General features: G+C 57.4%; 16 protein-coding genes across 16 annotated transcripts; 11 read left to right on the top strand and 5 right to left on the bottom strand.

The window, feature by feature from the left end:
• Positions 1–118: 118 nt before the first annotated feature.
• ACA1_360150 (malate synthase A, putative) lies at positions 119–2,574 on the top strand (the record flags this gene model as incomplete). The annotated part of the gene is made up of 10 exons (XM_004352425.1): positions 119–355; positions 455–590; positions 659–707; positions 805–941; positions 1,023–1,220; positions 1,326–1,449; positions 1,518–1,692; positions 1,799–1,897; positions 1,993–2,088; positions 2,173–2,574. The coding sequence occupies 10 exons, from the start codon at positions 119–121 to the stop codon at positions 2,572–2,574; spliced, it is 1,653 nt and encodes a 550-aa protein (XP_004352477.1).
• Positions 2,575–2,661: 87 nt separating this feature from the next.
• On the bottom strand, positions 2,662–3,321 carry ACA1_360160 (adenine phosphoribosyltransferase; the record flags this gene model as incomplete). The annotated part of the gene is made up of 2 exons (XM_004352426.1): positions 2,662–2,828; positions 2,904–3,321. 2 exons carry the CDS (start codon positions 3,319–3,321, stop codon positions 2,662–2,664), a joined length of 585 nt encoding a protein of 194 aa, XP_004352478.1.
• A 117-nt stretch (positions 3,322–3,438) lies between these two features.
• On the bottom strand, positions 3,439–4,508 carry ACA1_360170 (Ras subfamily protein; the record flags this gene model as incomplete). Its single annotated transcript, XM_004352427.1, has 4 exons — positions 3,439–3,712; positions 4,036–4,128; positions 4,212–4,332; positions 4,412–4,508. The coding sequence occupies 4 exons, from the start codon at positions 4,506–4,508 to the stop codon at positions 3,439–3,441; spliced, it is 585 nt and encodes a 194-aa protein (XP_004352479.1).
• An 813-nt stretch (positions 4,509–5,321) lies between these two features.
• On the bottom strand, positions 5,322–6,118 carry ACA1_360180 (Ras subfamily protein; the record flags this gene model as incomplete). Its single annotated transcript, XM_004352428.1, has 3 exons — positions 5,322–5,627; positions 5,705–5,810; positions 5,910–6,118. The coding sequence occupies 3 exons, from the start codon at positions 6,116–6,118 to the stop codon at positions 5,322–5,324; spliced, it is 621 nt and encodes a 206-aa protein (XP_004352480.1).
• A 299-nt stretch (positions 6,119–6,417) lies between these two features.
• Positions 6,418–8,872, top strand: ACA1_360190 (amine oxidase, flavincontaining superfamily protein; the record flags this gene model as incomplete). Its single annotated transcript, XM_004352429.1, has 14 exons — positions 6,418–6,442; positions 6,543–6,634; positions 6,779–6,818; positions 6,887–7,018; positions 7,116–7,231; positions 7,327–7,389; positions 7,492–7,584; positions 7,657–7,785; positions 7,871–8,005; positions 8,073–8,141; positions 8,221–8,278; positions 8,368–8,498; positions 8,568–8,657; positions 8,732–8,872. The coding sequence occupies 14 exons, from the start codon at positions 6,418–6,420 to the stop codon at positions 8,870–8,872; spliced, it is 1,314 nt and encodes a 437-aa protein (XP_004352481.1).
• A 267-nt stretch (positions 8,873–9,139) lies between these two features.
• Positions 9,140–9,607, top strand: ACA1_360200 (60s Acidic ribosomal protein; the record flags this gene model as incomplete). The annotated part of the gene is made up of 2 exons (XM_004352430.1): positions 9,140–9,226; positions 9,305–9,607. 2 exons carry the CDS (start codon positions 9,140–9,142, stop codon positions 9,605–9,607), a joined length of 390 nt encoding a protein of 129 aa, XP_004352482.1.
• Positions 9,608–9,719: 112 nt separating this feature from the next.
• On the top strand, positions 9,720–11,122 carry ACA1_360210 (Fbox domain containing protein; the record flags this gene model as incomplete). Its single annotated transcript, XM_004352431.1, has 2 exons — positions 9,720–9,921; positions 10,008–11,122. 2 exons carry the CDS (start codon positions 9,720–9,722, stop codon positions 11,120–11,122), a joined length of 1,317 nt encoding a protein of 438 aa, XP_004352483.1.
• Positions 11,123–11,306: 184 nt separating this feature from the next.
• Positions 11,307–11,878, top strand: ACA1_360220 (H/ACA ribonucleoprotein complex subunit 2like protein; the record flags this gene model as incomplete). The annotated part of the gene is made up of 3 exons (XM_004352432.1): positions 11,307–11,415; positions 11,487–11,556; positions 11,635–11,878. The coding sequence occupies 3 exons, from the start codon at positions 11,307–11,309 to the stop codon at positions 11,876–11,878; spliced, it is 423 nt and encodes a 140-aa protein (XP_004352484.1).
• Positions 11,879–11,985: 107 nt separating this feature from the next.
• ACA1_360230 (uncharacterized protein) lies at positions 11,986–12,324 on the bottom strand (the record flags this gene model as incomplete). Its single annotated transcript, XM_004352433.1, has 1 exon — positions 11,986–12,324. The coding sequence occupies one exon, from the start codon at positions 12,322–12,324 to the stop codon at positions 11,986–11,988; it is 339 nt and encodes a 112-aa protein (XP_004352485.1).
• A 557-nt stretch (positions 12,325–12,881) lies between these two features.
• ACA1_360240 lies at positions 12,882–15,302 on the top strand (the record flags this gene model as incomplete). Its single annotated transcript, XM_004352434.1, has 13 exons — positions 12,882–13,104; positions 13,158–13,237; positions 13,334–13,474; positions 13,548–13,608; positions 13,686–13,779; positions 13,873–13,943; positions 14,046–14,134; positions 14,214–14,288; positions 14,367–14,419; positions 14,493–14,524; positions 14,632–14,751; positions 14,836–14,956; positions 15,053–15,302. The coding sequence occupies 13 exons, from the start codon at positions 12,882–12,884 to the stop codon at positions 15,300–15,302; spliced, it is 1,410 nt and encodes a 469-aa protein (XP_004352486.1).
• Positions 15,303–15,821: 519 nt separating this feature from the next.
• ACA1_360250 (nucleic acid methylase) lies at positions 15,822–18,036 on the bottom strand (the record flags this gene model as incomplete). The annotated part of the gene is made up of 9 exons (XM_004352435.1): positions 15,822–16,094; positions 16,188–16,343; positions 16,470–16,556; positions 16,664–16,763; positions 16,837–16,931; positions 17,050–17,331; positions 17,504–17,564; positions 17,635–17,718; positions 17,810–18,036. The coding sequence occupies 9 exons, from the start codon at positions 18,034–18,036 to the stop codon at positions 15,822–15,824; spliced, it is 1,365 nt and encodes a 454-aa protein (XP_004352487.1).
• A 193-nt stretch (positions 18,037–18,229) lies between these two features.
• ACA1_360260 (SMP30/CGR1 family protein) lies at positions 18,230–19,762 on the top strand (the record flags this gene model as incomplete). Its single annotated transcript, XM_004352436.1, has 8 exons — positions 18,230–18,349; positions 18,517–18,731; positions 18,810–18,955; positions 19,041–19,149; positions 19,218–19,274; positions 19,365–19,403; positions 19,469–19,526; positions 19,610–19,762. 8 exons carry the CDS (start codon positions 18,230–18,232, stop codon positions 19,760–19,762), a joined length of 897 nt encoding a protein of 298 aa, XP_004352488.1.
• Positions 19,763–20,148: 386 nt separating this feature from the next.
• On the top strand, positions 20,149–21,776 carry ACA1_360270 (uncharacterized protein; the record flags this gene model as incomplete). Its single annotated transcript, XM_004352437.1, has 7 exons — positions 20,149–20,244; positions 20,516–20,653; positions 20,754–20,827; positions 20,920–21,030; positions 21,098–21,314; positions 21,425–21,519; positions 21,605–21,776. The coding sequence occupies 7 exons, from the start codon at positions 20,149–20,151 to the stop codon at positions 21,774–21,776; spliced, it is 903 nt and encodes a 300-aa protein (XP_004352489.1).
• Positions 21,777–22,476: 700 nt separating this feature from the next.
• On the top strand, positions 22,477–23,508 carry ACA1_360280 (uncharacterized protein; the record flags this gene model as incomplete). The annotated part of the gene is made up of 1 exon (XM_004352438.1): positions 22,477–23,508. The coding sequence occupies one exon, from the start codon at positions 22,477–22,479 to the stop codon at positions 23,506–23,508; it is 1,032 nt and encodes a 343-aa protein (XP_004352490.1).
• A 292-nt stretch (positions 23,509–23,800) lies between these two features.
• On the top strand, positions 23,801–24,664 carry ACA1_360290 (singlestrand binding protein family; the record flags this gene model as incomplete). The annotated part of the gene is made up of 4 exons (XM_004352439.1): positions 23,801–23,821; positions 23,885–23,921; positions 24,000–24,240; positions 24,457–24,664. 4 exons carry the CDS (start codon positions 23,801–23,803, stop codon positions 24,662–24,664), a joined length of 507 nt encoding a protein of 168 aa, XP_004352491.1.
• A 122-nt stretch (positions 24,665–24,786) lies between these two features.
• ACA1_360300 (3' exoribonuclease family, domain 1 domain containing protein) lies at positions 24,787–26,136 on the top strand (the record flags this gene model as incomplete). Its single annotated transcript, XM_004352440.1, has 6 exons — positions 24,787–24,940; positions 25,058–25,136; positions 25,230–25,341; positions 25,447–25,656; positions 25,733–25,882; positions 26,017–26,136. The coding sequence occupies 6 exons, from the start codon at positions 24,787–24,789 to the stop codon at positions 26,134–26,136; spliced, it is 825 nt and encodes a 274-aa protein (XP_004352492.1).
• Positions 26,137–26,161: the final 25 nt, after the last annotated feature.

Below are 26,161 nucleotides of genomic sequence, written 5' to 3' on the forward strand. Positions count from 1 at the left end.
TCTTGTGTTGTTCGCCGTTTGCAGCGTGGCTGAGATAGGCTGGGATCAGAGCAAACAAATAAAATGCGTTCAGAAAAAGAAAACAGGTGTTGTAGTTTTCAAGCAGACGACTTACAAGATGAACAACGAGCAGCGCACCACCCTCCTGGTTAGGCACGGCATCGAGATTCTCGGCCCGATCGAGAAGGGGTACGAGCAGGTCCTTACCGTCGATGCCCTCGTCTTCGTTGCCGAGCTGCACAAGCGATTCGACGCTCGCCGTCGGACTCTTCTTGCTGCCCGCGATGAGCGTCAGTCGAGGATCGATGCCGGCGAGATGCCCGATTTCCTCCACGAGACCCGACACATAAGAGAGGTACAACCCCCCGTACCATTACCAATCTTTTGGTTGCTCTGCATTTACATTTATTTAAAGATGAAATCGAAACAAAAATCATGAATGGCGCGTGTAAAGTCGGAATGGAGGTGTGGCAGCATCCCGGAAGATCTGAAGGATAGGCGCGTGGAGATCACCGGCCCGGTCGACCGCAAGATGATCATCAACGCTCTCAACTCGGGTGCCAAGGTCTTCATGGCTGACTTTGAGGACTGTACGCACTCGCCCCCAAGTCTTTGTGGAGACACCATAACCCTAACCCGCCACGCACCCACACGACAGCCTCTACGCCCACCTGGGAGAACGGCATCACCGGCCAGATCAACCTCTAGTACCCGCTCCCGCGCAGCCCCCGCACCGGACCATCAGAGCCTAACCGTTGTGTCTTGTGTGTGTGTGTGTGTGTGTGTGTGTGTGTGTGTGTGTAGCGACGCCATCCGGAGGACGATCAGCATGAAGGTCGGCGAGCGCGAGTACAAGCTCAAGAACCAGACCGCCACCCTCATGGTCCGCCCTCGCGGCTGGCACCTCGATGAGGCCCACGTTCTCGTCCACGGCAAGCCTGGTATGCCCCCTTTCGTGAACTTCTCAAACCGACTGGCGAAGAAACTGACCACCTTCTCCGGTGTGCCGTGTGCGGTCACAGTGTCGGGTTCGCTGTTCGACTTTGGTCTCTATATTTACCACAACGGCCACGCGCTGCTGAGCCGCGGCTCGGGTCCGTACTTCTACCTGCCCAAGATGGAGAGCCACCTGGAGGCGCGCCTGTGGGCCGACGCCTTCCGCTACGCCGAGCAGCGCCTGGACATTCCCCACGGCTCCATCAAGGCCACCGTGCTCATCGGTACGTCGGGGCCTCCTTCTCCCTCAAGACGCAAGCTTGCGTCTCACAATCGCTGGTGAACAAAATAATAATATAATAATCACTTTATATCAATTCTTATTACAGAGACTATCCTGGCCGCGTTTGAGATGGACGAGATCCTCTACGAGCTCCGCGACCACAGCGCCGGCCTCAACTGCGGCCGCTGGGACTACATTTTCTCCACCATCAAGAAGTTCATCAACCACAAGTACGTCGCCACCCCCCAGCCTGGGCCGGAATGAGCGTTGCTAATTAGATCACGAATGGGCGCGTTAGGGATGCTGTGTTCCCCGACCGCGCTCTGTGCACGATGCGTTCGCACATGATGGCGTCCTACGTCGACCTGCTGATCAAGACCTGCCACAGGCGAGGCATCTTCGCCATGGGTGGCATGGCTGCCCAGATCCCCATCAGAAACGACAACGCCGCCAACCAGGCTGCCCTCGCCAAGGTGCGGCTTTATCTCTCTTTTCTCTTTGGTTTTTTCTGTTTTCTCTTGTTCTACTACTTCCACTACTACTTTCACTACTACTTGGCGCTCACGTTGCTGGGTGCAGGTTCGTGATGACAAGCTGAGGGAGGTGAAGGCCGGACACGACGGCACCTGGGTGGCTCACCCCGACCTCATCCCGATCGCCATGGAGATCTTCAACGAGGTACGCACACCGAGCTGCACCGACCTGCAACACGACAGCTCTGGAGTTGGTTGGAGTGCTCACCACACTCGCTTCGATCACATGGCACTCTGCAGCACATGAAGACCCCCAACCAGATCCACGTGAGGAGGGACGACGTGCGCGTGACCTCCGACGATCTTCTCAAGTTCCCCAAGGGCGACATCACCCTGGTACCCCCTCCCCACACAGCACACAACCCAATGTCCGTGCCACCACTGACCCTGGGCTCCTTTTGTGTTCTTCTGCTTCTGAAGAACGGCCTGCGGGACAACGTGCGCGTGTGCCTGGTGTACCTGCGCGCCTGGCTCTCCGGCCGCGGCTGCGTGCCCATCAACAACCTCATGGAGGACTTGGCCACCGCCGAAATCGGCCGATCGCAGGTCGCGCAGTGGATCCGCCACGGCGTGAAGACGACCGACGGGACGCAGGTGACGATCTCGCTGGCGCTGAAGATCTTGAAGGAGGAGACGGACGCCCTCCGCGGCTCCACCCCGGCCTCCAAGACGCCCTCGGGCGCGGCCGACAGCCTCGCGCTGGCCCACGACATCTTCGCCAAGGTCATCGTGGCCGCGCCCGCCACCTTCTACGACTTCTTCCCGACCCTCGCCTACCAGCACATCCTCACCCTCCAGCCTCCCTTCCACCCGCGCTTCTAGAATCGTCTCGTTTCGTGCACGATTACAAAGCGAGCAGTCGTACATTCTCAACACATGTTTCCCTCTAATGGTGTAATGTTGCGGGCCTTAGGCGTAGTTGAGGAGGGAGACGACGGGGTAGCCGGCGGCGGCGAGCTTGGCCTTGCCCGGGAGGTCGTCGAGCGAGATGACGAACGAGGTGGCTGCCACCACGCCTCCGGCCTTCTCCACCAGCTGGCAAGCCGCGAGCGCCGTGCCGCCCGTGGCGATGAGGTCTGCAAGTGTAGAAGAAGGAGGAGAGGGTCAAAAGTGGCGAAAGCGCAACAAGGAGGACCAAGCTTTGTCAGTACCGTCGGTAACGACTACGCGCTGACCCTCCTTGACGGCGCCGACGGGGATCTCGAGCACGTCCTTGCCGTACTCCTTGCCGTAGGACACGATGTGGCGGTCGCCGGGCAGCTTGTTGGGCTTGCGGAGCATGACAAAGCCCACGTTGAGCTCAAGGGCCAGGCCCACCCCGACCAGAAATCCGCGCGCCTCCATTCCAGCGATGAGATCGATCTTATCTGCGAGGCCGGCGCTACGCAGCTGGTCGGCCATGAGCTTGAAGGTCGCGCGCAGGCCAGCCGCATCTCCAAGTAGGGGCGTGATGTCCCTGAACAAGATGCCGGGGCTGGGGAAATCAGGCACCGATCGAATGAGGCTCTTGAGCTGGGTCACCTCCGCGCTGTCACCCACCACTTCAGCCTCTTGTGGCTTGCCTTCCATCTTCTTGATCTGGTGTGATTTCTTTTCTTTTTGTTATTTGAATTGGTTCAAAATTGTTGTCGACTGTGGCTTTGTCGCACGCCAGTCTCTTCTTCTTCTGCATGTGATGTGAAGAGGCTAGAAGAGCGTGCAGCCCTTCTTCTTTTTCTTCTTCTCTCCGTCGTCGTTGAGGTCGACCACGCCCTTCCTTGATGACGAACTCGACTTGGCGGTCTTCCCTTTGCCCACCGCGCCCGCGGTGCCCCGGCCGGCCTCGGGGACCTTCTCGACGATCTGTGTGAGGAGGAGGTCGAACGCCTCCTGCACGCCCTTCCCCTCCTTGGCCGACGTCTCCACGTAGCTCGCACCCAGCTTCTCGGCATACGCTTTGGCCTCTTCCGTGCTCACAGCCCTGCACGCACACACCTCATGAGTGCCAAGCGCAAGCCAGGCTAGCGGCAGAGGAAGGAGAGGAAGCGGCCACATACCGCTGGTCCACCAAGTCACTCTTGGTGCCCACAACCACTTTGACGACACCCCCCACCGTGTAGCGCTCCACCTATCGCGCCAGGACGCGTAAGCAAAATATCGCACATCGACGGCGAGCAAGCAGCGCGTGTCGTACGCCGCACACGCCCAAATAGAGACGTCCTCATGGGCGCGACTCGTTCCCAGCGACAAGGAGAGGGAAGATGGTGCAAGCGGCACACTTGTGGGAGCGGTACCTCGGCCAACCATTCCTGCAGGTCGTCGAAGGACTCCTTTGATGTGATGTCGAACGTGAGCAGAACGCCGTTGGCGCCTCGGTAGTAGCTGCTTGTCACCGTCCTGTTATTCAGTCGGTGGCGAGCCACACACTGCCGTCAGCAAGGCCACCCAACAACTACTTCGACCCAAGCAGAGAGCCGAACCTGAATCGTTCTTGGCCGGCTGTGTCGATGAGCTGTACTTTGAACGTCTCCCCCAGTGCAGTGCACGTTTTGAATTTCACCTCCTGATCGATTGTCACTTGTGTAGGCTGGAAGCTGTCGTCTTTGGTATCAAAATCGGTGGGAGAAATTAACGGTCAGGCGATTTAGCCACAAAATCTGTGAATTGGAGGGACCCGTACCGAGGAATCGCGTCATGAGGGAAGTTTTGCCTATGCCATGGTCCCCCGCAAGTCTTACCTTGACAAAGTCAAGCTTCAAATCGAGGTCCAACGACATTTTGTAGCGGTTTTCAAGTTGCGCCGACGGGAATTCTTGCTTTCGAGAACGATGGTGGCGCGTATGTGAATGTACGATTTGCGTAGAACGTTGGCTCCTTGGCCTCTTCACTCGTCTGGCTGCGTGGTAGATTGAATTAGCGTTCGTCTACGAAATCAAGGCTGGTCTCAGTTCGCCGTGTGCTTCTTTGTCACCCGCTGGCGCACGTGAGCCGAATACCGAAGTGCAATAAGGCACTTGGTGATCCACCATTGGGCTGTAGTTGCTTCGCCTCGTTCCCTTCCTGAACGTCCTGCACCGAAAATGTCCCCCATGGTCTGTTATTCTCCCTCTCCTACAGGCCAGTTCGTTGCAGGCAACCACCATCTTTTCCTGCGGCCACCGTGGTGCTTGGTGTCCTTCAAGACACGCCGCTCGCGCCACGCGTGGCTTTCTTTGGTGATTGTTCTTTACTTTGTTGGTTGTGTAGGCTGATGAGAGGGGATGTTCCAGGTTTAAGGTCAACGCACCTCAGGTGGTGAATTAGTGCGAAGGTTTTACGTCCTGTGAAGCTCTCTACAACAGCAAACTGACTACCACGGCCATGGGTGGGGCTGCAGCAGTAAGCATTGCCGTCGATGGTTTAGATAAACTTTTTTAAATCCACCGCTCAGCCATTTGTGTCGTCTCCGCCCGTCGGCAATTATGGGAGAGGTCCGGAGTACCCCAACCACCTCAACAAGAAGCACACTCACCTCCCGAGGATGATCTGTTGCAGAGTGTTTTGTAACCACGCCCGTATGTACCACTTCCATTTCGCGCCGTGAATGTATCTCACCACAAAACGCAACCTTTCTTCTTCTTCTCGGGCTCCTCTCCAATGCTGATCGTATCCCGTGTGGAAACCGTGCCGGGTCCCTTCTTCGCTTCCATCTTCTCGACGACGGATCCGATCAAGAGGTCAAAGGCCTCTTCCACGTTGACCGCCTCGCTGCACGATGTCTCCAGGAAGTGGTCGATGCCCAGATCAGCCGCTAGCCGCTTTCCTTCATCTGTGCTCACCACGCGCTCTGCAACTTTATCCTCCTTGTTGCCCACGAGCATCATCACCTTGATGTCCCCCGACATGTATCGCTCGGCCTGCACACGACACAGTGGGTTGCGCTGAGCTTCCAGTTTCGTTACATGCCTGTGGCGGCATGCTGCAGGGGCTTTACCTCTTTAAACCACGAGGTGCGAATGGCGTCAAAGGACGCTCGGCTGCAGACGTCGTACACCAGCATCAAGCCATGCGTCTTTCTGTAGAAGCTGCTTGTGATCTGTCTGTGGCAATGAAAGGCAAAGAGTTTGAGACCATGCCCTCACGAAACGGAAACCCCACTCGCCAGCAACTTTTGATTGTAGGGGGGGGGGGTAATCTACCTGAACTTCTCCTGTCCTCCGGTGTCGATCATCTCCACCTTGACCTTCATGTTGCGGATGTCCACAACCTTGGAGTGCACATCGCCGCCGATTGTCACCAACTCGACCGATGAGAAGGTGTCCTGAAACCACCGAAGCAAAAGCGACGTCTTCCCCACAGCAATATCCCCCGACGTCCGCAGGTGGACGTTGTAGCGCGGCCTCTCCATCTGCCGGCCGGTGGAGAGATTATGAACTATAGGCGGGGGGGGGCACTCCCTCTAGCTCGCTCGCGCACAGCCCTTGCCTTTGGGCGCAAGGGTGTCGTGTGGTTACCAGCTCGAAACGACCGAGCAAGACTGATTAGGAAAAAAGAAAAAAAAGTTGCCCACAAAATTGCGTCGATTCCTGACATTCCCCAAGAAATTCAGGGCCAGTTGCCCACTGCCGGAGCAGCAGCTGGGGCCGACTGACGGGCCTTTGCGCATTGTTCTTCTCCGTTTCACACGCCCGTACAAGCTTCTCCACGATGCAGCATCCCGTTGTTATTGTCGGTGCCGGCGCTGCAGGTGACGGAACTCTGCCGGAGGCCTTTTATTTCTGCATTTTGTGGATTTGTTTGGCCGGCGAGCTCACCGTGGCTGTTTGCTGCAGGCCTGTATGCTGCCCACGTCCTTCAGAAGGAGCACAACATTCCCGTGGAGCTCGTGGAGGCTGCCGACTACGTCGGAGGCCGTGTAAAGCAGGTCCGCCTCCCTCCGAATTATTATTGTTAAACTAAAGAATTAATTTTTTTTGTTCATAATGCTAAGTAGTAATAGTATAAATGACAGTAGTATAATTATAGGAACATTAATAGTATTATAACTTCTTTTTGTGCCACACTACAGGACTGGAAGTTCAGCGGCAACGGCAGGCCCATCGAAATCGGTACGTGCACACGCTGCTCTGGCAGTGCAAGCGCACAGCGGGGTCTGATGACGTTGGACGCGCCACAGGCGGCGAGCTGGTGCACGGAGAGAACAACATGCTGGGCAAGATGGTGCGTGAGCTCGGCCTTGACACCGCCGACGTCTTCAGCGTCTTCCAGGTGAACACCTCGCGCCCCGAGTACGAGTACTTCTACCTGGGTACGCTGTCCCGTCCTGGTCGCGCTTCTGTGTGGACCCTCGTGCCGGCCTATGCCTCTAACACCACTCGCCGCTGTGCCCGTTCGCGATCACAAAGGTCGGGAACGCAAGCTGTTCGGCCTGCACAGTGATGACGCTGACCTCCAGCACCTCTACAAGCTCATCGGAGAGCTCGAGGAGAATCCCCCCAAGGGCGACGTCTCGTTCATGCAGGTAAGCACCCGCACAGCTAGGCTCCACCGTGCCTATGTTAATGCGCATCAGGAAGGGGCCATCGTTTACTTCACTCACCTGTACCCCGACTGCAGTGGTTGGTCGATCACGGACTGCCCTACCGCATGCTCGGCGTTGCCGACGCCCTCTATGCCAAGGTAATGACCCCCGTTTGTCTATTGGATCCTCATCACACCACTGAGCACTGCACTGGTCTGGCTCGCTGAAGTTAATCTCTCTTTCTCTCTCTGGGTTCGCAGACGTGGGGCACCACTGTGGACAAGCTCAGCGCCGTGCAGTTTGCCGTTGAGCAGGCCGCCGCCAATGAGGAAGAGGGAGAGGGCAATCTGCAGGTACCGCCGCCACGTGTCGTCTGACCATGCGCTGTGTCCCGCAGACACCTGACCCCCGGTGCGACCAAACAGGTGAAGCAGTCGTACGCTCCCGTGATCCAGCGCTTGCAGAAGGACCTGAAGATCCACCTCAATTGGCCCGTGAAGAAGATCGATTACACCAACCCCGACGCCATCAAGGTGACCAACGCCCGCGGAGAGGTGCGTCCACCATCTCGATGTTTTTCGCACGCGCTTGGCGCTGGGCACCACCTTATTGATGACCTTTGCCTTCATTGATTTGCAGACTGTGCTGGCGAGCCAAGTGATCATCACCGTCTCGCTCAAGGTGCTCCAGGAAGGCGACATTCAGTTCGTCCCCTCGCTCCCCCAGGACAAGCTGCGTGGCATCGCCGGATTGCGCATGGATGCCGGAATGAAGGTGCACGCTCTCTCGTGAGCCATCTTGCCCAGTTGCAGAAGCTGATAGGAGCCGACCCTTTTTCCAGATCTTTGCCAAGTTCAATAAGATCTTCTGGCAGGAGAAGCACCACCTCGTGATCTGCGCTGACACTTTCGTACGCCATCATCACAATGCCGTGTGGCTACTCTGGCCTCCGATTGACGCTGAGAATCTTCCTCGATTCCGCTTCCCAGGTTCCTCAGTTCTGGACGTACGGCAAGGACGTTCCCATCGTGACCGGCTTTGTCACGGGTATCCCCCCCCTCCCGCTTCTTGATTTCCTTCCCCGCCACCTGGCGTCTGTCGAGCTCGGCGTGTGCTCACGGTTTGGTTGCTTGCAGGTGACCAGGCCGCAGCGGCCTCCGCCCTTCCGCCCAGGCAAGCTGCCGACTCGTTCATTAAACAGCTCGATGCCGTGTACGGAACAGAGAGCAACCCGCGCCCGGCCACTGACGCCTTTGTGGATTTCATGGTAGGCAGACTACGAGCCGTCCTTTGGTTATAGTCAACTCATCACCCCACTCAATCATTGCGCGCACAGATCCAGGACTGGACCAAGCAGCCCTACGTGCGAGGTTCGTACTCGGCTCCCTCTGTGGGAGGCAACGGATGCCGGGAGGCTTTGGCCAAGGTACTCTCCCCTTGCATTCAACGTGCCCTTTCGGCTCACAGTGAAATCTGACTTTGCCTCCCGCGAATGTGTAGCCCATCGGCCGCAGTATCTTCTTTGGCGGCGAGGCCACCAGCCTCAGCGCCGCGGCCACGATCCACGGCGCGATGGCAACTGGCCAACGCGCTGCAGAGGACCTCCTGAAGGCCCGACAGCAGAAGGTCGCCAAGTTGTAAGCTTTGTCCACATTGCAGACCAAAAACGGTTTTTCTTTCGATTTTCTTGTCACCATACTGGGAAAAATGGGGAAAGCAAGGAATTCAGCGCATGCATTCTTCCCGACATTTTCTCACCTTGCTGCCCGCGAAGGGGGGAGGGGGCGGGAAGAAGTCTTTTTTTCCTTCCTCCTGTGTTTACTCTCCACCACTGTGTTGTGAACGAACATTTGTGGTTCCTCAGGCTAAGTCGGACCCCTCCGAAACTTCAAATCTCTCAACAACACTATGGACAAGCTGAGCAAGGGCGAGATTTCCGACCTCGCGGTCACCTATGCCGTGTGGCTGCTGCACGATGGCGGCGTCTCCGTTGATGTAAGTCGCCCCGCCCCCATTGTCTTAATTTTTCCTGATCAGAATCTAACAGCTGTCCAATCTCCGTGTAAATTTCAGGCCGACAAGCTCCAGACCGTGCTCTCCGCCGCTGGTGTTGATGTGCCCGCTTTCTACACCAAGCTCTACGCTAAGGCCGTCACTGATGTCAAGAAGCTCGACGACATTGTCTCCGCCTCGACCACCGTCTCCGCTGGTGGTGCCGCCCCCGCTGCCGGCTCTGCCCCCGCCGCCGCTGCTGCCCCCGCTGCCGCTAAGGAGGAGGCCAAGAAGGAGGAGGAAGAGGACGATGATGTCTTCGGTGATGGTGGTGGTGATGGTGGTATGGGCCTCTTCGGCGGCGGTGATGAGGATGACTACTAAGCGTCCCACGCCCCAGGTTCCATCGCTCTCAGCCGCAATAAAATTGCCTGAACCAATACTCGTCTCCTGTTCCTTCTTCAGAATTTCTTCTCATCACACTCCCAGAGCAAAGATGACGGGGGCAGATGAGTTTAACTTAGGCTCTCTTCCCTACGACGCCCTATACCACATTGCTTCTTTCCTTGATGGCGAGGATCTTCTCTCCCTCGCTCTTATTGCTCGTTCGATTAGCTCGATCGCCAGCGATTGTCACCTGTGGCGAGCCCTGTTGCGGCGAACGTATGGCCAGCGCACGCCCAACGACTCAGAGACAAGTACAGTCACCAACTTCTTCTTGCCATCCTTGGCTCACTCCCCCCCCCTCTCCAACACGCTTCTCTTTCCCCTTCGGCGTTTGCAGATGGTGACGAACACCAAGAGGCTGATGGGTGGAAGCGGCTCTACTTCGTCCGAAAGCGCGAGTGGGCGAAAGTGCAGCACTCGCCGCTGAGCGTGCGGGTCGAGGTCTGCGCCCGATGGAGCGCGGTGACTCTCCTGCGGGAGGTGCTCACACGCGCGGGCACGGACGTGAACAAGATCGACGGATCCACGAACGTCCTGCACGTCGCTTGCCGCGGTGGCAGCCGGGAGGTCGTTGCGATGCTAGTGGAGGAGTTTAACGCCGAACCGAACAAGAAGAGCCAGGCGCCCATCGTCAGCGCCGCCACTCGCTCTCGCCTGCCGACGCACATGAACTGGCACACGCCTCTGAGCTTTGCCGTCGGGAGTGGCAGCGAAGAGACCGTGCAGTGGCTACTGGAGCACCGCGCTCGTGCGGAGCTGGGCGACTGCGTGGGCTGCCTCATCGCGGCGAGCGCCAAGGGAGTGCCGAGCCTGGTGCGGCTCTTCCTCGAGAAGCTGCGGCCCTTCCGGCCCCGCAGCGGGTGGACGGCCGAACTGCTCGGCAACGGCGATGCCGCGAGCGCCAAGCTGCTGGACGACGTCTTCCTGACCGCCATCGAGCTGGCCAGTGTCAGGAACCTGACGTCGCTTCAGCTGCTGCTCGCCGACGCGCCGGCCGGCCTGGCGAAAAAGGCCACGGCCGCCCTGGACATGGCCGTCCGTGCGGGCAACGCGCCCGCCGTGGGTGAACTCCTCAAGCATGGCGTGCCGCCAACCAAGGGTCCTGGCGAGTGGGCTCCCATCCACGACGCAGCTGTCGGTGGCAATCTGGAGCTGATCCGACTCTTGGTTCAGTACGGCGCTGATGCTGGTGCGCACCCCAATCACCCCATGCCAACCGCGATAGACTGCACTGATGCGAGCGAGCACTCGTATGCAGGGATCGCTGTACACTACGGGGGAGACCGCCAGAACGCTCACATGATCGCGCTTCAAACGCACGGCAAGCCTGACGTGGTCGAGTTCTTGCGGACAGCGCCGTCTCCCATGCAGCGAGAGGCTCAGCTGGTGTTCAGGATTGTCATCGCCTGCTTGAGCCTGGCGCTGTTGGTGGCCGCGTGGTTCACGATCTGACGCGCACCACACGCATACGCCCGCCGCAAAGAAAAAGCCTTTTTCTTGGTCCACTTTTATTGTCGACAAAGCGCAGGCAAAGGCCGGAGAGAAAAGCAGGAAAGGTTGGCACAGCGGAGCAAGGCGTGAAGACGGAGGTCGCGATTTTCATCTGATCCATTCAATTTTCAACTCCCCTACGAAGATGAGCGAGCCCGCCAAGAAGAAGCAAAAGACATCTCACACCGCCATCATCGCTGAGCCCCTGGCGGACAAGAAGCTCACCAAGAAGATCCTTAAGCTCAACAAGAAGGGTGCGTGCGCATAATTCGATCTTTCTCCGAAGGTCCTGCAATTAATTCAGCCTCCATTTTCCGTCATTCAGCCTCCAAGGAAAAGGGGCTGAGGCGAGGAGTGAAGGAGGTCATCAAGGCCGTCAAGAAGAAGGAATCGGGGTACGATTGCGCTATTCATTCACCCCCATCCACCCCTCCTTAGTGCACCCCTTTGACTGGCCGATCTCTTGCTTTTAGTGTGGCCATCATCGCGGGAGATATCTCGCCCATTGATGTGATCACCCACGTGCCCGTGCTGTGCGAGGAGGCCAACATCCCTTACGTCTTCGTGCCCAGCAAGGAGGACCTCGGCGCTTCGAGCGGCTGCAAGAGGCCCACCAGCTGCGTGTTGATTAGCTTGAAGTCCGGTTCTTCCCTGGAGGGCGACCTCAAGAAGGTGGTGAGTGCCATCAAGGACCTCCCCAAGCCCCACAACCCATAAACTCAATCTTCACACACAATCTTTCCGCTCTGCACAAAAATACACAAATTAAAAAAAATAAATATTATTTACGATTTTGTTTATTAATATTGAAGATGGATGGGGCCTCAATCCTCCTCCTCCATGAGCTTTCTCTTGCTGCCCGACTTTCGTTTTTCCTTCTTGCTGCTCTTCGCCTTCTTCTCCGGGGTGGCGTCTGCCTTTTGTGTCGTCTGTTTCTTGGGTGTGGTGGGGGCGGCCTCCGGAAGGGTGGTGCTGCCGTCGTCTTCGTCGAGGTCCTCCGGTCGCAGCATCACGCCTCGCTTCTTCATGGCCTCTTGCACTCGCTGGAGCTGGGCCGTCACGTCCGGATTGACAAGGGCCATCATGTTCTCATCTTGCAAAAATCGTGAGATGTGATCGAGGGCAGACTCTTCGCTCACCTCCTGAATCGTGACTATTTCCATCTCGAGCTCTTGTCTGCCTTCGGCTTTCCGCGCTAACTCAATCTTTAGACGGGGCCGCCAGGAGATGAAGATGCAAGCACAGATCGCGTAGGTTTTCTTTTTCTTTTTATTTTCTGTCGGTGTTGTTTCCTTTCTGGCCAAGTTCGGCTGACTTGCCGCTGACCGCGTCAGCCAAGCAAAAGGGTGAGCGAGACGACAGAGCCAATTTGATTCATCTGATATACAAAAGGAAGAATGGCGGACAGCAAGGCTAGAAACGATACCTTCCGCTACACGGTGTTCGTCCTCTCTGCGGTTGCGTTGGTGAGCGGCCTTATCCTCAACAACGGCGCGATTCTGCAGGGTACGACCCCCCCAACTACTTTCCTTCATTTTCATCACCTGAGACCAATCTGGTGTCTCTCCCTCTAGATCTCATGGACAACCTCAGCCACTCGACTCTCCCTGGCTTCTAAGCTCTCCAATGCTATCGCTCGACCGCCACGCCACTCCTCTGCTTCTCCTGTCACAAAATAAATCTCCAGCACGATTCCGCCATTACACAAGATTCTTTTCGCATGTTGGAGCCACGAGAGGAGCGAATCGTGGATGAGGAGGTGTTGCGCTTCATACTCAGGGCCGATCCACAACGTCTGCGCACTCCAGCTTCGTGCATCGAGCGCATCTCTGCCGATTCCGCCACCTACTCACACTTCTTCAGCAAATTTCTCGTCACAAACAAGTACTGCATGCCCGATTGGATGTTGGATGTTGCGCAGTGCAAGACCCTGAGCGATTCGCGTTCACTCATTCCCAGTCTGGCAGACCGGTCCTTGTTGAGGGTCTTTGCACAGATTGGTCCGCGCTGCAGCACTGGACCGTTGACGCCGCACCCCACGAAACGCAGAGGCAGATCAACTTCCACCACTTCAAGGTGCGTTGGCCAGCCCGTCTCCTCAGCCGGCAGCGTCGGCACCATGAGCATTCCCCACTGGCCGATCAGTCTCACCGCTGGCCGGTCGCTACGTAGGAAAGCTTTGGGAATGCACAGCTCAACGTGGCCGAGTGCGGTGTGCGCGACTTCTCAGATCAGCGACGTCGGCAGATGACGATGAGCGAGTACATCGACTACTGGTGCCGCCACCGAGCTATGCGCGCAGACGAGGGCAAGGTACACCTCCATATATCACCACCCAAGCACCGCCGAGTCGCTCCGTATTCTCATCGACGCATCTGACAAACAGACGGAGGCGGGGTTGTCCCCCGCGGAAATCGAAGAGGCGAAGGCCATTCTCTACAACAAAGGTACCGACCGCACCCCACCACCGCGCCATGAGATGCTTACGCCCGCGCTCGTGTGTTGTGCACACCTGTTCGCTCAGACTGGCACTATGTCAAGCAGAACCCGGGAAAGATAGCCTACACGCTGCCGCTCATCTTCTCAGACGATTGGATGAACCTCCACTGGGACTCTCGGTACCTGCTAGTGCTGATTGACTTCACACATACCGCATGAGCCGGCATGTTTGCACCTGAGGTGCCAACGGCGTGGCTGGGCGCATTGTGCAGGACGGACATTGACGACGACTACCGGTTCGTGTACATGGGTCCCAAGGGTAGCTGGACGCCACTACACTCAGGTGCCTGTCCCATCATCGTCAGCCGTGGCGGGTGGACATCGTTTCTTTGGTGCTTGCACTCACCCCCACGGCACCTGGTCACTCTCCACTGTGTCTGCGCAGATGTGTTTGGGTCGTACAGTTGGAGTGCAAACGTGTGCGGAAGGAAGCGGTGGGTGTTCTTTCCACCCGAGCAAGGCCCCCTGCTCAAGGTAGCCCCCCACATAACACACGAACCAGATCGCGCGGCACACGCCAGACTCACTCACGCACTCATTCCTCGCCCGCCAGGACAAGTTCGGCAACCTCATGTACGACATCGAAGAAGATCAGAAGGTATCGGCATCTGCATCAGCGGCCCGCGGGGTTCGTTATCGCGATGTCGCGTGAATGACTGTATACACCTCTGTACAGGAGGCGGGGAGGTTTCCCCATTTCCAGCAGGCCCGTCCCATCTCTTGCGTCCAGGAGGCCGGCGAGACGATCTTTGTCCCCAGGTACGAAGCACTGTTGTACAACAGCCCACACTCGCGGTCGCTCGTCGCTCACCTCAATTCTTGGTCGGTCCAGCGGCTGGTTTCATCAAGTGTGGAACGAAGAGGGTAACGTGTAACTGCTTCTGCTACCGCTCGTTCGTTGGTTCATCTCCGACCTGACGCTAACCCAACGCACTGTTACTCTGTGCACACACACACACACACACACACAGATACGATATCGATCAACCACAACTGGGCCAACGCTTGCAATGTCGACTTGTTGTGGGCCACCCTCGCGAAGGACTTCCACGCGGTGCAGAAGGAGTTGGATGACTGCAAAGACACGGAAGGTGCGCTTCATTCTTCTCCTCTGGTCAATTCATGGCCCTACCCAACGCCCCACAAACCGCGCACGCGTTGTGTACACACAACAGGGTGGGACGAACAGTGCCAGCTGATGCTTCGCACACTCTCGGGGTGGAACCTCGTCGACTTTGCGCGATTCGTCGCGCATCTTGCTCGCGTGCACCTGGCCTTGCTCGATGGCTGTGACCCGTATGCTCTTCTCTTCTGATGGTGGAAGTGGTGGAAGTGGTGGCTTGATGTGTTGTCCTTCTGCCCTCGCTGAACTCACCCTCGACCGCCACACAGCGCCAAACGAAAAGGTGGCGACGACGACGAAGAGAGCCACTCGAGGGCGAAGAGCAGGCTTCTGCTGGCGCTCTTCAGTCTGGGCCGGCTCGCGCGGGTGGCAGAGGATCTGCTCCGCTACGAGGCCGTCGCGCGCCAGGTCAGCGGCGATGACGGTGAGCTGCGCTTCGAAGCCGCCACTTTCGCCCGCCTGGTGGCGGACATTCCCCGCATCATCACGGCCGAAGTGGCCGAGCCAGGTCGACCATGACGTGTTGGACCACGTCTTCCCTAATTTTTGTTGTACTTTTTCGTTTTTCTTTGTTTTTTGGCTTCCTCTTCGCACTTTTCACTCCCAAACGCAAACATGGCACGCGATGTGGTGGATGAACTGCTGACGGGCTATCCGACAGTGTTCTACTTCATCGTCTCCGTGTTCTGCTTCCACCTGGCCGCTCTGGTACACGCCGCAAGCATCATCGCCATCAATTAATATGCAGAGATTAATCCGGTGCGGCTTGATGGCTCAGGTTTATTGGATGTACACCATGTTCTCGGAGCCAGCCACAGCGACGACCCAAAAGCGTGTCCCACGAAAGCGGTATGACGACAAGGGCCACTGAACACAACCCGACGGATCATCATCTTGTACATAGTTCTATGTCTCTGTCTCAAGAGCGTTTTGCTTCACGCATGCGATCTCTGTGTGTGTCGTGTCGTGTGCGTGATCTCTCTCTCTCTCTCTCTATGGGTGTGTCGTGTCGTGTGCCCCTGCGCAAGTAGTGGGCGCTTAGCGTTGAATGCGTTGGTTCAGTTTGAGGAGCTGTACAGGCAGCCCGCGATTGCTGAATCGGTGGAGGACGGTCCACGTCGTGTCCTTCATGCACCGCTGGAAGTCCTTGTACCCGTTCACCACCACGACCTCCGTCAGATCGGGCCGCCGCACGAGCATGCGCTCGAACCGCCGGAACAGGGCCGGCAGCGACTGGCCCCGCGGCAGCAGCCGGACGCCGTAGGGCGGGTTCGTCACCACCACCGCACCGCGCGGCACCCTCGGTTCCACCTTCATCGTCACAGCACACGACTGTCAGCTTGATGGCTTGGTAACTTTGGTGGTGTTGGTGAAAGCGGTGTGTGCGATGGCGTGATGGTGTACCTCATCAAAGTCGCCTTCGACGAAGGAGTAGGAGGCGGGGTCGTAGCCGCCCAGCAGCGCGTTGTGCTCGGCGGAGCGAATGCACTTGGCGTCGATGTCCGACCCCAGGGCGATGAGTCCTCGGGCCTTCATCGCCTGGGCCAGCGCGTCCTCGGGCTGTGTGGTGCCGGTATCACGTCGTCGTAAACAGTGTGTCGTGTGTGTGTCATTGTCATGTGTCGTGTGTCGTGTGTTGTGTGTCGTGTGTGCGGTGTGATACGGGAGAGTAGAGGAAAGGCGCACTGCCGAGAAGAGGCGGGCGACGTAGGACTGGTAGGGCGAGGAGGCATGGCTCCGCCACAGCTCAAACGCAAACTTGCGGGCGGGGAGCTGCGCCGGCCTGTGCGAATGCAATGATTCACCGAGCGCCTGCGCCGAGCTGGTCAGGACAGGCGAAGGTGCGCGAAAAAGTCATGAACCCTCGTGTGTGTGTGTACCTCAAGCAGGATGGTGCCGCTTCCGGCAAAGGGATCCCAGAGCACCTTGGGCGTGTGCTCCTCCAGCAGGCGCTCACGTGTCCAGCCGGCAGCGCGGAGGCTGGCAAGAAGGCGGGCGGACGGAGGTGTGTTACAAGAGGAACGGTGCACGAGCAGAGTGAGTGAGTGTGTACCAGGCGGCGGCTATCGTTTCTCGCAGCGGGGCGTCGGACACGTGCTGGCGGATGCCTCTTCGGTGGAGAAGCACGCCCGAGGCATCCACGCTCACCTTCACAGCAGCCCAGGGCAGCGGGTGAATGAATGGGCGCGGCCGCAAGGGCACCGAATGGAGTGGTGGAGTTGGGGGGCCAAGGCCCGAACGCGTTGCTCAACGCCAACTTACGTACCTCTACGCGGTCGTTGGCTATGCGCACGAAGAAGCGAGAGGCCAGCGCGTTGGAGTGGGCCTGCTCCTCGTCATACGGGTCTTGGACGTCATCATGTGTAGGTGGGGCCATCGGCGGGAGTTCGTCATCGTCGTCGTCGTTGTCCTCCGGCTGTGCTTCCAACCCGTAGAGCTCCTTCAGCCGATTCTCCACGCGCTCCTGTTTCCACGAAACGAGGCGCTCGCTCAGCACCGAGAATGCAGGCACGTCACCTGACATACACCCGGCACCTTTACAGCGCCACTGCAGCCCACGGACAAGCCCGAGCAGAGGCATTGTGTGGTGTGTGTGTGTGTGTGTGTGTGTGAGGAGAAGGAGGAAGAAGATGGTGATGATGACGAAGAGAGTGCAGGAGCGAAGCGTGCCTGTGGTAGAGCATCGATTTCCTGCACGTAACCTGGACGAGAGGGAGCACCACGTCCTCTGGAGCCTGGGCGCCTCTGTCTATTGGCGGCAGGTAGTCCTCCCACGGGAGTCTTGCGCCAAGCACATGTTGATGTCAGCCGCCAGGCGCCCGATGAAGCGTGAGGAAGAGGAGGTGGGTACTTCTTGAGCTGTGAAGCAAACTGCTTGAAGTTCTTCGACACGAATGGAGCCGCGTGCAGCCGCACCCGCAGCGATTCGGCCAACCTTGAGCAGAGCACAAACGATGGTTGCATGCATTAGTTGATTTGTTTGAATTTGCGAGTGAATATGATGGCTGGAGGTTGCCTGCCTGGACTTCCAAGCGATGGTCCACATCTCCTCGTTGGTGACCATGCCCTCCACTCCGCCGTCGTGAGGATGCCAATTGACGCTGTGCTTGCCCGTACGCAGGCCCGGCAGGCTGCGCAGTTCATTGATGAGCAGTCCCTCCAATCCAGGCGTCACGCCCACGAACAGCTTGCGCCAGCTGCCACCACCGGCTACATTCGCTGCACCCCTAATCTTTTGCCCCGTCCCCTTCATCTTGAGCTTCAATCTTGCAGGCGTTGGCGATTTCCCGCCATTTCTTTTATAAGGAAATTGATTTTTTTTTCATTTTTATTTATGTTCTTCATAAACAAGATCGCACCAACAGCCACAGGTGCGTCCACGCCCACTTCTGTTGCTCGAGTGTTGTCCTCACTCGAGTGGGTGTTGGTGGGATTCAGTTACGACCATGGAGACGAGTGTTGTGTCACGTGAAGAGGACGGAGTGACTGTGGAGCTGGTGTGGCGCGGTCCGGCGTGGCTCGGCGAGGGGCCACTCTGGCACCCTACCGAGGGCGCCCTCTACTATGTACGTTGGTTTCCTGCGCCTCATGTGAGCTGTTGTAATCTCGTCTCAATCTCAACAAAGATGAGATTATTTTCGTTGCTCTACTTGCCTCGCGCCGGCCATTCCGGAGCCACACACGCGCAGCCCTTGCCGACACGTACGGCTAACACTCGAGTGCGATGCTCCAGTTGGACTGCATCAGGCCAGAGCTGCACAGGCTCGACGTGGAGACGGGCGAGCACAAGAGCTGGATGATGCCGGCCCTCATCGGCAGCATTGCGCCGCGCGCCAAGGGTGGCCTGATTGCCGCTCTCGGCAAGGGCCGTGCCGCGATCACCTTCGACGACAAGTGGGAGATCAACATCGCCATGGAGCAGGACATCCTCGGCAACATCGACCTCAGGTCCCAGCCTCTGCCCACTCGCACCAGATAGTGTCAAGCCAAACTCAACACTTCTACTACTACTCGACGCTCAAACAGGCTCAACGACGGCAAGTGCGATCGTCAGGGCAGGTTCTGGGTCGGGACTGTGGCCGCCGATTTCGACCAGCCCGATGGCTCCCTCTACCGCCTCGACCTCGACGGGTCCGTGCATGAGATGGAGCAGAAGATCAAGGTCTCCAACGGTACGTGGGTTCGATGGCGCTCTCGGTGGACAAAAAAAAGAAAAAAAAAGCGCTCATTTGGCCACCGCGCCATCGAGCTGCCCAGGTCTTGCGTGGTCGCTGGACAACAAGACGATGTACTACACCGATTCGCCCAACCGCGAGATCTACACCTATGACTTCGACGAGAAGACGGGCAACATCTCGAACAGAAAGTGCGCGCGCTGTTTCCTTCCTCCTCGTGCGAAACCAACCTGACAGGTGCCTTTCCTATGTGTTCCAGGGTGTTTGCCACCATTGCTCAGGACGCCGGTGTGCCCGACGGCTTGACCATCGACAGGTGAGCAACTACCCACTGATCGGCTCACATTTCCCATCCACTCACTCAGGGCTTGCGTGGTGCGTGTGTGTGTTTGTTGTGTGTCGTCAGCGAGGGTAACATCTGGTCGGCTCACTGGGACGGCTACAGGTATGACAGCCTCCTCACATGCACCAAGCAGCTCTTCCACAACTCACCCTTCGTTGCATGAACAGGGTTACCAAGTACAGGCCCGATGGCTCGGTTGACAGGGTGATCAAGATGCCCGCTCAGGTACGCATGTGAAGGCAGTGATGGCCGCTGTTCGCCATCAAGGTACCCGATTTTCTCACACACGTTTGGTGCGCACCGAACAGAGGCCCACGTCGTGCATGTTCGGCGGCAAGAACCTCGATGTGCTCTACGTCACGTCCGCCTCGCGCGACATTGGCGAGACCGAGTCGCTCAAGGGCGAGCTGGACGGCGCCCTCTTCGCCAAGGGCTTGCCCGAGACCGCCTTCCTCGGCTAAAACCCCCTCCGACTGCACCCATTCTCCATCTGCGAACTGGCCGGAAGCTTAGGTAAAGGTAACGAGACGTGACACAACGTGATGTTGAGTGGTTGCATGGTATCAAAACGTGCGGGCCAGTAGTAGAGAGAACTTTCTCTCGCCGGATTTCCCCCACCGCGACTGAAGTGTCGCTCGACCTTCAGCCCCGTGCTCTCTTTACTCCGGAGTGCCCGACAGCGTTTTACTAGTTTTTTTTTTGACAGTCTGTTTGAAGGGGCCACAGACAGCGACTCTGGCGTCACCACCACTCCTTCGATTCTATCGCCCATTTTGCCATCGATCAATTTCGAGATACTCTGATCGATAGTCGCAAGCTTTCTCCCTTCTCCATCTTCGCCCCCTTCATGCCAGAGCCATCATGCTTCTCCGAACCTGGAGTCTTTGATGTGAGCCTTGGGCTGTTCCTGTGCGTGGGCACCCTCATCTCCTTCCTTCCCCAGGTACTCCCCCACCCCTGCCTGTTCGCCTCCCGGGCTACACTCTATTTTCTTTTTCGAATTTTATTTTTCGGGTCATGAAATCAATGTTTCCTCTAAAATTATTTATCATTTTATTTTAATAATCATAATTAATTAAATCGTCTCAAGTGAGCACGTGAGCGGGTCACCCGAGCAGTGCGCCAGTATGAGCAGGTGTTCGCTAAATAGGCAAATGCTGTGTGTTGACGCTTGGCTCTTTGTCCTGTGCGTGCGTGCGCGTGTGCTACGTCAGCACTACTCGCTGTTGCGCCGGCGGTCGCATCTGGGCATCAGCTTCTTGTGGCTGTGGATCAATAATTTTGGCAACTTTTGCAACACCTTCAGCGACGTCCTGGACCAGTGGTCCAAGATCGAGTGCTGCTCGCAGCTTGTACGTGACGTCCTCCCTCGCCGTAGGCCTGCCCTTTCCCATCGCTCGCACACTGCTCACATTTGGCTTGCCGCTGTGTGAACACGCACGCACGACACAGGGTCCTTGGCAGTGTACAGAAGTGCTGCTCGTGTTTTTGCAACTGGGGATCAACTGGGCGTGTATATTCCTTGTGTACGTTGTGCTTTCCCTTCCATCACTCCATGCAGCTGTTGCTATCGGATTGGCCCTGACGATCATCGTCGGCGTTCCATGCTGGATTGCAGATTTATTCTGGCCCTCGTCTTCTTCGACTACGATGGCACAACGCAGTCCTATAACCAACGGCTAACCGCCTGGTTGGGCTTCGTATTCTACGTCGCCCTGGTCGGCTTTGGGTATGCAACCCATTGACCAGCACGCTCACCGATCCCTCCTTCCAAACTTACTTCCTCACTCGTATAGTATGGGGACGGCGTTCGTGTTCGTGCTGCTCATGGACCCGCACTCCGGCCCGGCGCAAACCTATGCCAACACGCTCGGCATCGTGTCGGCCATTGTGCCCGTCTTCGTTTGGACGCCGCAACTCTACACGACCTACAAGCTCAAGGGTCCGGGCTCGCTGAGCTTGACCATGCAGGTCATCCAAACGCCCGGTTCCTTCATCCAGGCGTTCTTCCAGGTTTAACGCGTTTCCACCTTCACCTCAACTTTGCTTATTGCTGGCCCCTTTGATGTATTGCACTGGCATCTGTGGACCCTACGCTCACCTCTCTCGTCGTGTCTCTGTAGATCTGGAGCGGTGAGTGGTTGGTGGGCATGACTGCCGCCATCTCGGGCTTCGAGCAGTTGTTGCTGGTGCTCATGTGCACGTACTTCATGGGCATGTACGACTACCTGTCCACTGTACAATATCGTAGGCGCTTAGTCGCTGGCTCACCTTCAACGTTGGGTGGTGTCGGCCCACTGCAGGGATTGGTGGCGAGCGCGGAAGGCGAAGAAGGAAGGCGGTGCCGGCGAGCCGCTTCTCGGTAACAATGGAGAGGTGGGCAAGGGACTCACCATCAACGAAACGAAGGAGGAGAAGCACGACTTCGAGAGGGCCAAGGTGATCGAGGAGGTCGATCAGGATGCGCCCTTCTGAGTGTGGCGGCAAAGAGAAAAGAGAAAAGAAAACAATCAGTTTCAAACACAGAGATCTCCCGCGCATACTAATCGCGAGGACACGATTGCGCGCTGCTGAGCACATTGGACCCTGCGGCATTTGATAGAGGTTGAAAGCCGTGCGCGTAGAAGAACTCCGTCATGTCTGCAGCTGGCAAACCCATCGTTCGCCAAGGCGGATCGCGGCCCATCTTTCTCAGCTATGTTTGGGGCCTGGGCTGCGCCTTCCTTGGTGGCACGTTCGTCAATCGAGTGATGCAACCCGAGAAGGTAACTTGTGCCCGCCTTAAAAAGATCATGCACTCACCAAGATGGCCAGCATCTCGGGCTCTACTCAATGCGCTAACCACTTCCCTTGCCGCAGATGCCACGATATGCGCATCTTTTTGGAGGTGAACCCAAGAGCACTCAAACGGAGGAAGCCGCTGCACCCACCCAAGATGGCACAGCGCCCACATCAAGCTCATAAAAATACAATAAAATAAATAAAAATTGAATTAAAAATCCGTGTCTTTTAGGCGATTTTCCAGACTAAATGCCCGACAGAAGCAGGCAAGCAGCAACTTCAGATTTCGCCCGCAGCAGGCAAGAAGCTTCTCCCATTCTTTGCGTGCATCCTACTCACCACCGCACCGCCAACGATGCAAGGGCCTCCTTCAACCGATGGATACGCGCCTGCCATGTACGCCTATGGCGCTAGCAAGCAGCCCACCAATCCAGGCGGGGCTGTGATGCACGAAATCGCCTACGAATCATACCCCTTCCCTGCTGGCCAAGCGCCTCCTTCCTCTCCGCCTCCCATCAACAGCAGCGCGGTGCCCATCGTGTCAGCTCAGGCGGCGCACGAGGCCAGGCAGGTCGATCTGGTCAAGTGGTTGCGAGGCGGATGGTCGATGTACTGCGAGAACTGGAAGTACTTCTCGGGCTTCCAGTTCATCGTGTTCTTCATCAACTTCCTGCTCCCGCTCACCTACTTCATCATGACGGCACCGCATGGCGACTTCCACACGATGGACAACACGCCCAGGCCCGACCCCCACGCAGGCGACCCCACCTTCGCGCCCGAGGAGTACCGCGAGCCGCCCATGGATGCCGCCCAGCACCTGTCGCTCCTCTCCCTCCTCACGTGGCCGCTCTACCTGGGCCACCTCTTCGTCGGCCTGGCCCTCCTCAGGGCCAAGGTCTACGGCGTGGGCTACAACACGCTCGACGACGATGGTGAAGAACGCCACAACATCGACAGCTTCGAGACCGACGAGGCCCGGGTGCGACCCCACGACTTCCTCAGCGGCTACTTCCTCTACTTCCCGCTGCTGGCCATCTCGTTCGTGCACGGCCTGCTGGTGGCGCTGGGCCTCGTGTGCCTTATCTTGCCCGGCCTCTACCTCATGGTGGTCCTCGCCTTCGTCGAGCTGCTCTACATCGAGTACCATCATGCCTACTCGACGTTCGACCGCTACTCGACCGAGCCCCAGCCCTTCTCCTTCTGGCAGGCCTTCACGGTCTCGGTCGAGCGGGTGCACCCCCACTTCCTGCGCGTGGCCGGCTTCCTGCTCATCCTGACGGTCGTCTACTACTGCGGCGAGCTGACGATCGTCGGCACCCTCCTCACGGTCCCGTTCACCTCCCTTTGCCTCGTCGTCGCCTTCGAAGACCTCTTCGGCCTCAGGCAGGACAAGGTCAAGGAGCACGGCTGCGTCTTCTCCTGCTGATTGCTGACCGACAACAACGCACACCCACACGACACGCCCGGCCTCGACTCGCGCCTGACAACAACCACACAGCCGCGACGACATCGCCTTTTCCCGCCACCATCTTGCCGTTAGCTTTTTCGCCTTAAGACATTGGGCACCTCTTGTAAGTAAACGATCTGTACATAGCTGCACTGGTCGCGGCTCGCCACTAGGCAGGCTGATGGTCGTCTTGTTGAGCAGATTTTCCCATCGTGTTTTCTTTTCCTGCTCGCAGGCCGGCATTTTCTTTGGTAAAGACACGATCAAGAAGATGAAGAGAGCCGCCCTGCAGGTTCGTGTCTAAGGTCTGTTCACGCTGTAGGAGCTACCTTTAACTCCTCCCCTTTTTTTGCAGAGTATTGCCCTTCGTTCTGAGGAGGCTGCGCTGCGCAGTACGATCCCCCCCTCTTTAATTTACGCGCAATCGAGGGCAGCGTTGAGCATTGCAATTCGTTGGGACGGATGTGCAGATCCCTTTGTGGCGAAGGCCAGCCGCGGTATCAATAAAGTGATCCTGCTCGGCAATGCCGGAGCGGAGCCGAAGATGCGCACGTACAACGACGGTACCGCGTCCGTGACGTACTTCCCGCTGGCCACCAACCAGATCTACACCAACAAGTCCGGCGAGCGGGTGAACAAGCCTCAGTGGCACAACATCGTCATCTACAACGACAACCTGTCCCAGGTCGCCCAAAAGACCGTCAAGAAGGGGTAACGACACCACCACACGACACACACACAATCAGCGGCACACCACGCATACACACGACCACCGCACACGCACACGCACACAATACACTCTTCGGAATCAGAGACGGAATGCAGCTGGCTGCGGTTGCAAACGTCTTTCTCACTCGCTGAGTGTGGTGCGTGTCGTACCTGGGTGGGGGTGATGATCGATGTGGTGATGTTCGCGTGCATTCGAAGATCGCTGGTGTACGTGGAGGGAGCGCTGAGCACGAGGACGTACAAGGACGCCACCGGAGCGGAGAAGACCATATGCGAGATCATCCTGCCCAAGTACAAGGGCGACCTCAACGTACTCTCCAAGAGGGAGGGCCAAGACGAAGAGGCCGGCCACGAAGTGGACCATCACGACCTCGTGGAGGACAAGGAGAACGTCACCCTCGCCTGAACAAATAAAATACGCGATAACAAATAAACAATAAAAAGAAAATTACGGCGTATTTTATATTCCTTTTATTTTCTTGGTGGCCGAGATTAAATCTTTGTTGGAAAGATAAGCAAGAAGGCAAGATGGAGGCCCAGAAGAAGAGGGGACAGTTCCGATTTGTGCCGCCCGTGGAGACCTTCGTGCCACTCGCCGACCCTGCCCCGAAGCGACCCGATGCCTTCGTCGTTGAGGGCAAGCGCCTCGATGGCCGCTCCCCGGATGAATTCCGTCCCGTCTGTACGTCGACCTTCGGCCGCGACTGAACCCTCCCCCACCTACATCTTTTCCTCCATTTTTTAATTTTAGAGAATTTATCTTTAATCTTCTCGTCATGGTGTGCATTGTGCGCTGCAGTCCTCAAAACGGGAGTGATTAGCCAAGCTGCCGGCTCGGCCTACATCGAGATGAACCAAACCAAAGTGATTTGTGGCGTGTACGCTCGTCGCCCTCTTCTTTTCTTCGAGCTCGCAAGGCAGAAGCTGACCGCCGCGGGCGATGGGGTGGTGCTATCTATTTACATCTGCAGGTACGGACCGCGACAAACGCCAAAGACGGTGTACAGCGAGAAGGGCAAGCTCAACTGCTTCTTCAAGCTCGCCACCTTCGCCGAGAACGGCGAGCGACGCAAATACGTCTCCGTACGTCCTACCATCATCATCATCATATGTCTGTCCACGTCACCATCATTGACGCTGGTGATCTGACCTCGTCTTGTCGTGGATCATCATAATCATCCAATGCAGGACAAGGAGGAGAAGGAGCTGAGCATGCTCATGGTGCAGGCGCTCGAGGTGTCGCTCCGACTGGAGACGTTCCCCAAGTCGGAGCTCGACGTCTTCGTGCTGGTGCTCGAGGAGAGCGGCGGCATGGTGGGCGCTGCCATCACCGCCGCGTCGCTGGCCCTGGCCGATGCCGGCATCGAGATGTATGACCTCGTCGCCAGCTGCTCTGTCGTACGTCGTCTTCTTCTTCTTCGTCGTCGTCTTCTTCCTGACTCATCCGCTGCTTCTTCGCGTGGTGCACCACCAGGGCGTGGTGGATTCACACATCTTGCTCGACCCCTCGATCGCCGAGGAGAAGGCCGCCCAGTCCAACCTCATGGTCGCCATCATGCCCTCGGCCAACGAGATCACGCAGATGCTCCAAACCGGCGAGATCGAACACACCAAGGCTCCCGAGGTACATACACACGCACACACCCACACACGCACCAACACACACCACACACGCACACGCACCCGCACGCCCACACACACACGTGTACAGTGAGGCGGTGGCGCTGACGCCATGGCCTGGTGGTGGTTGACGTGCAGGCAATCGAGCTGTGTCTCGACGGGTGCTCCAAGATCTACCAGATGATGCGCCAAAACCTGCTCGAGACCGCCGCGCAGAAGCTCTCGATGGAGGAGGCCCAGCGAACGGCAGACAAATAAATAAATAAATAGATTGGAGAGCGAG

This window comes from Acanthamoeba castellanii (genome assembly GCF_000313135.1).
Source record: "Acanthamoeba castellanii str. Neff unplaced genomic scaffold scf7180000084622, whole genome shotgun sequence".
In the NCBI taxonomy this organism is placed as follows: Eukaryota; Discosea; order Longamoebia; family Acanthamoebidae; genus Acanthamoeba; species Acanthamoeba castellanii.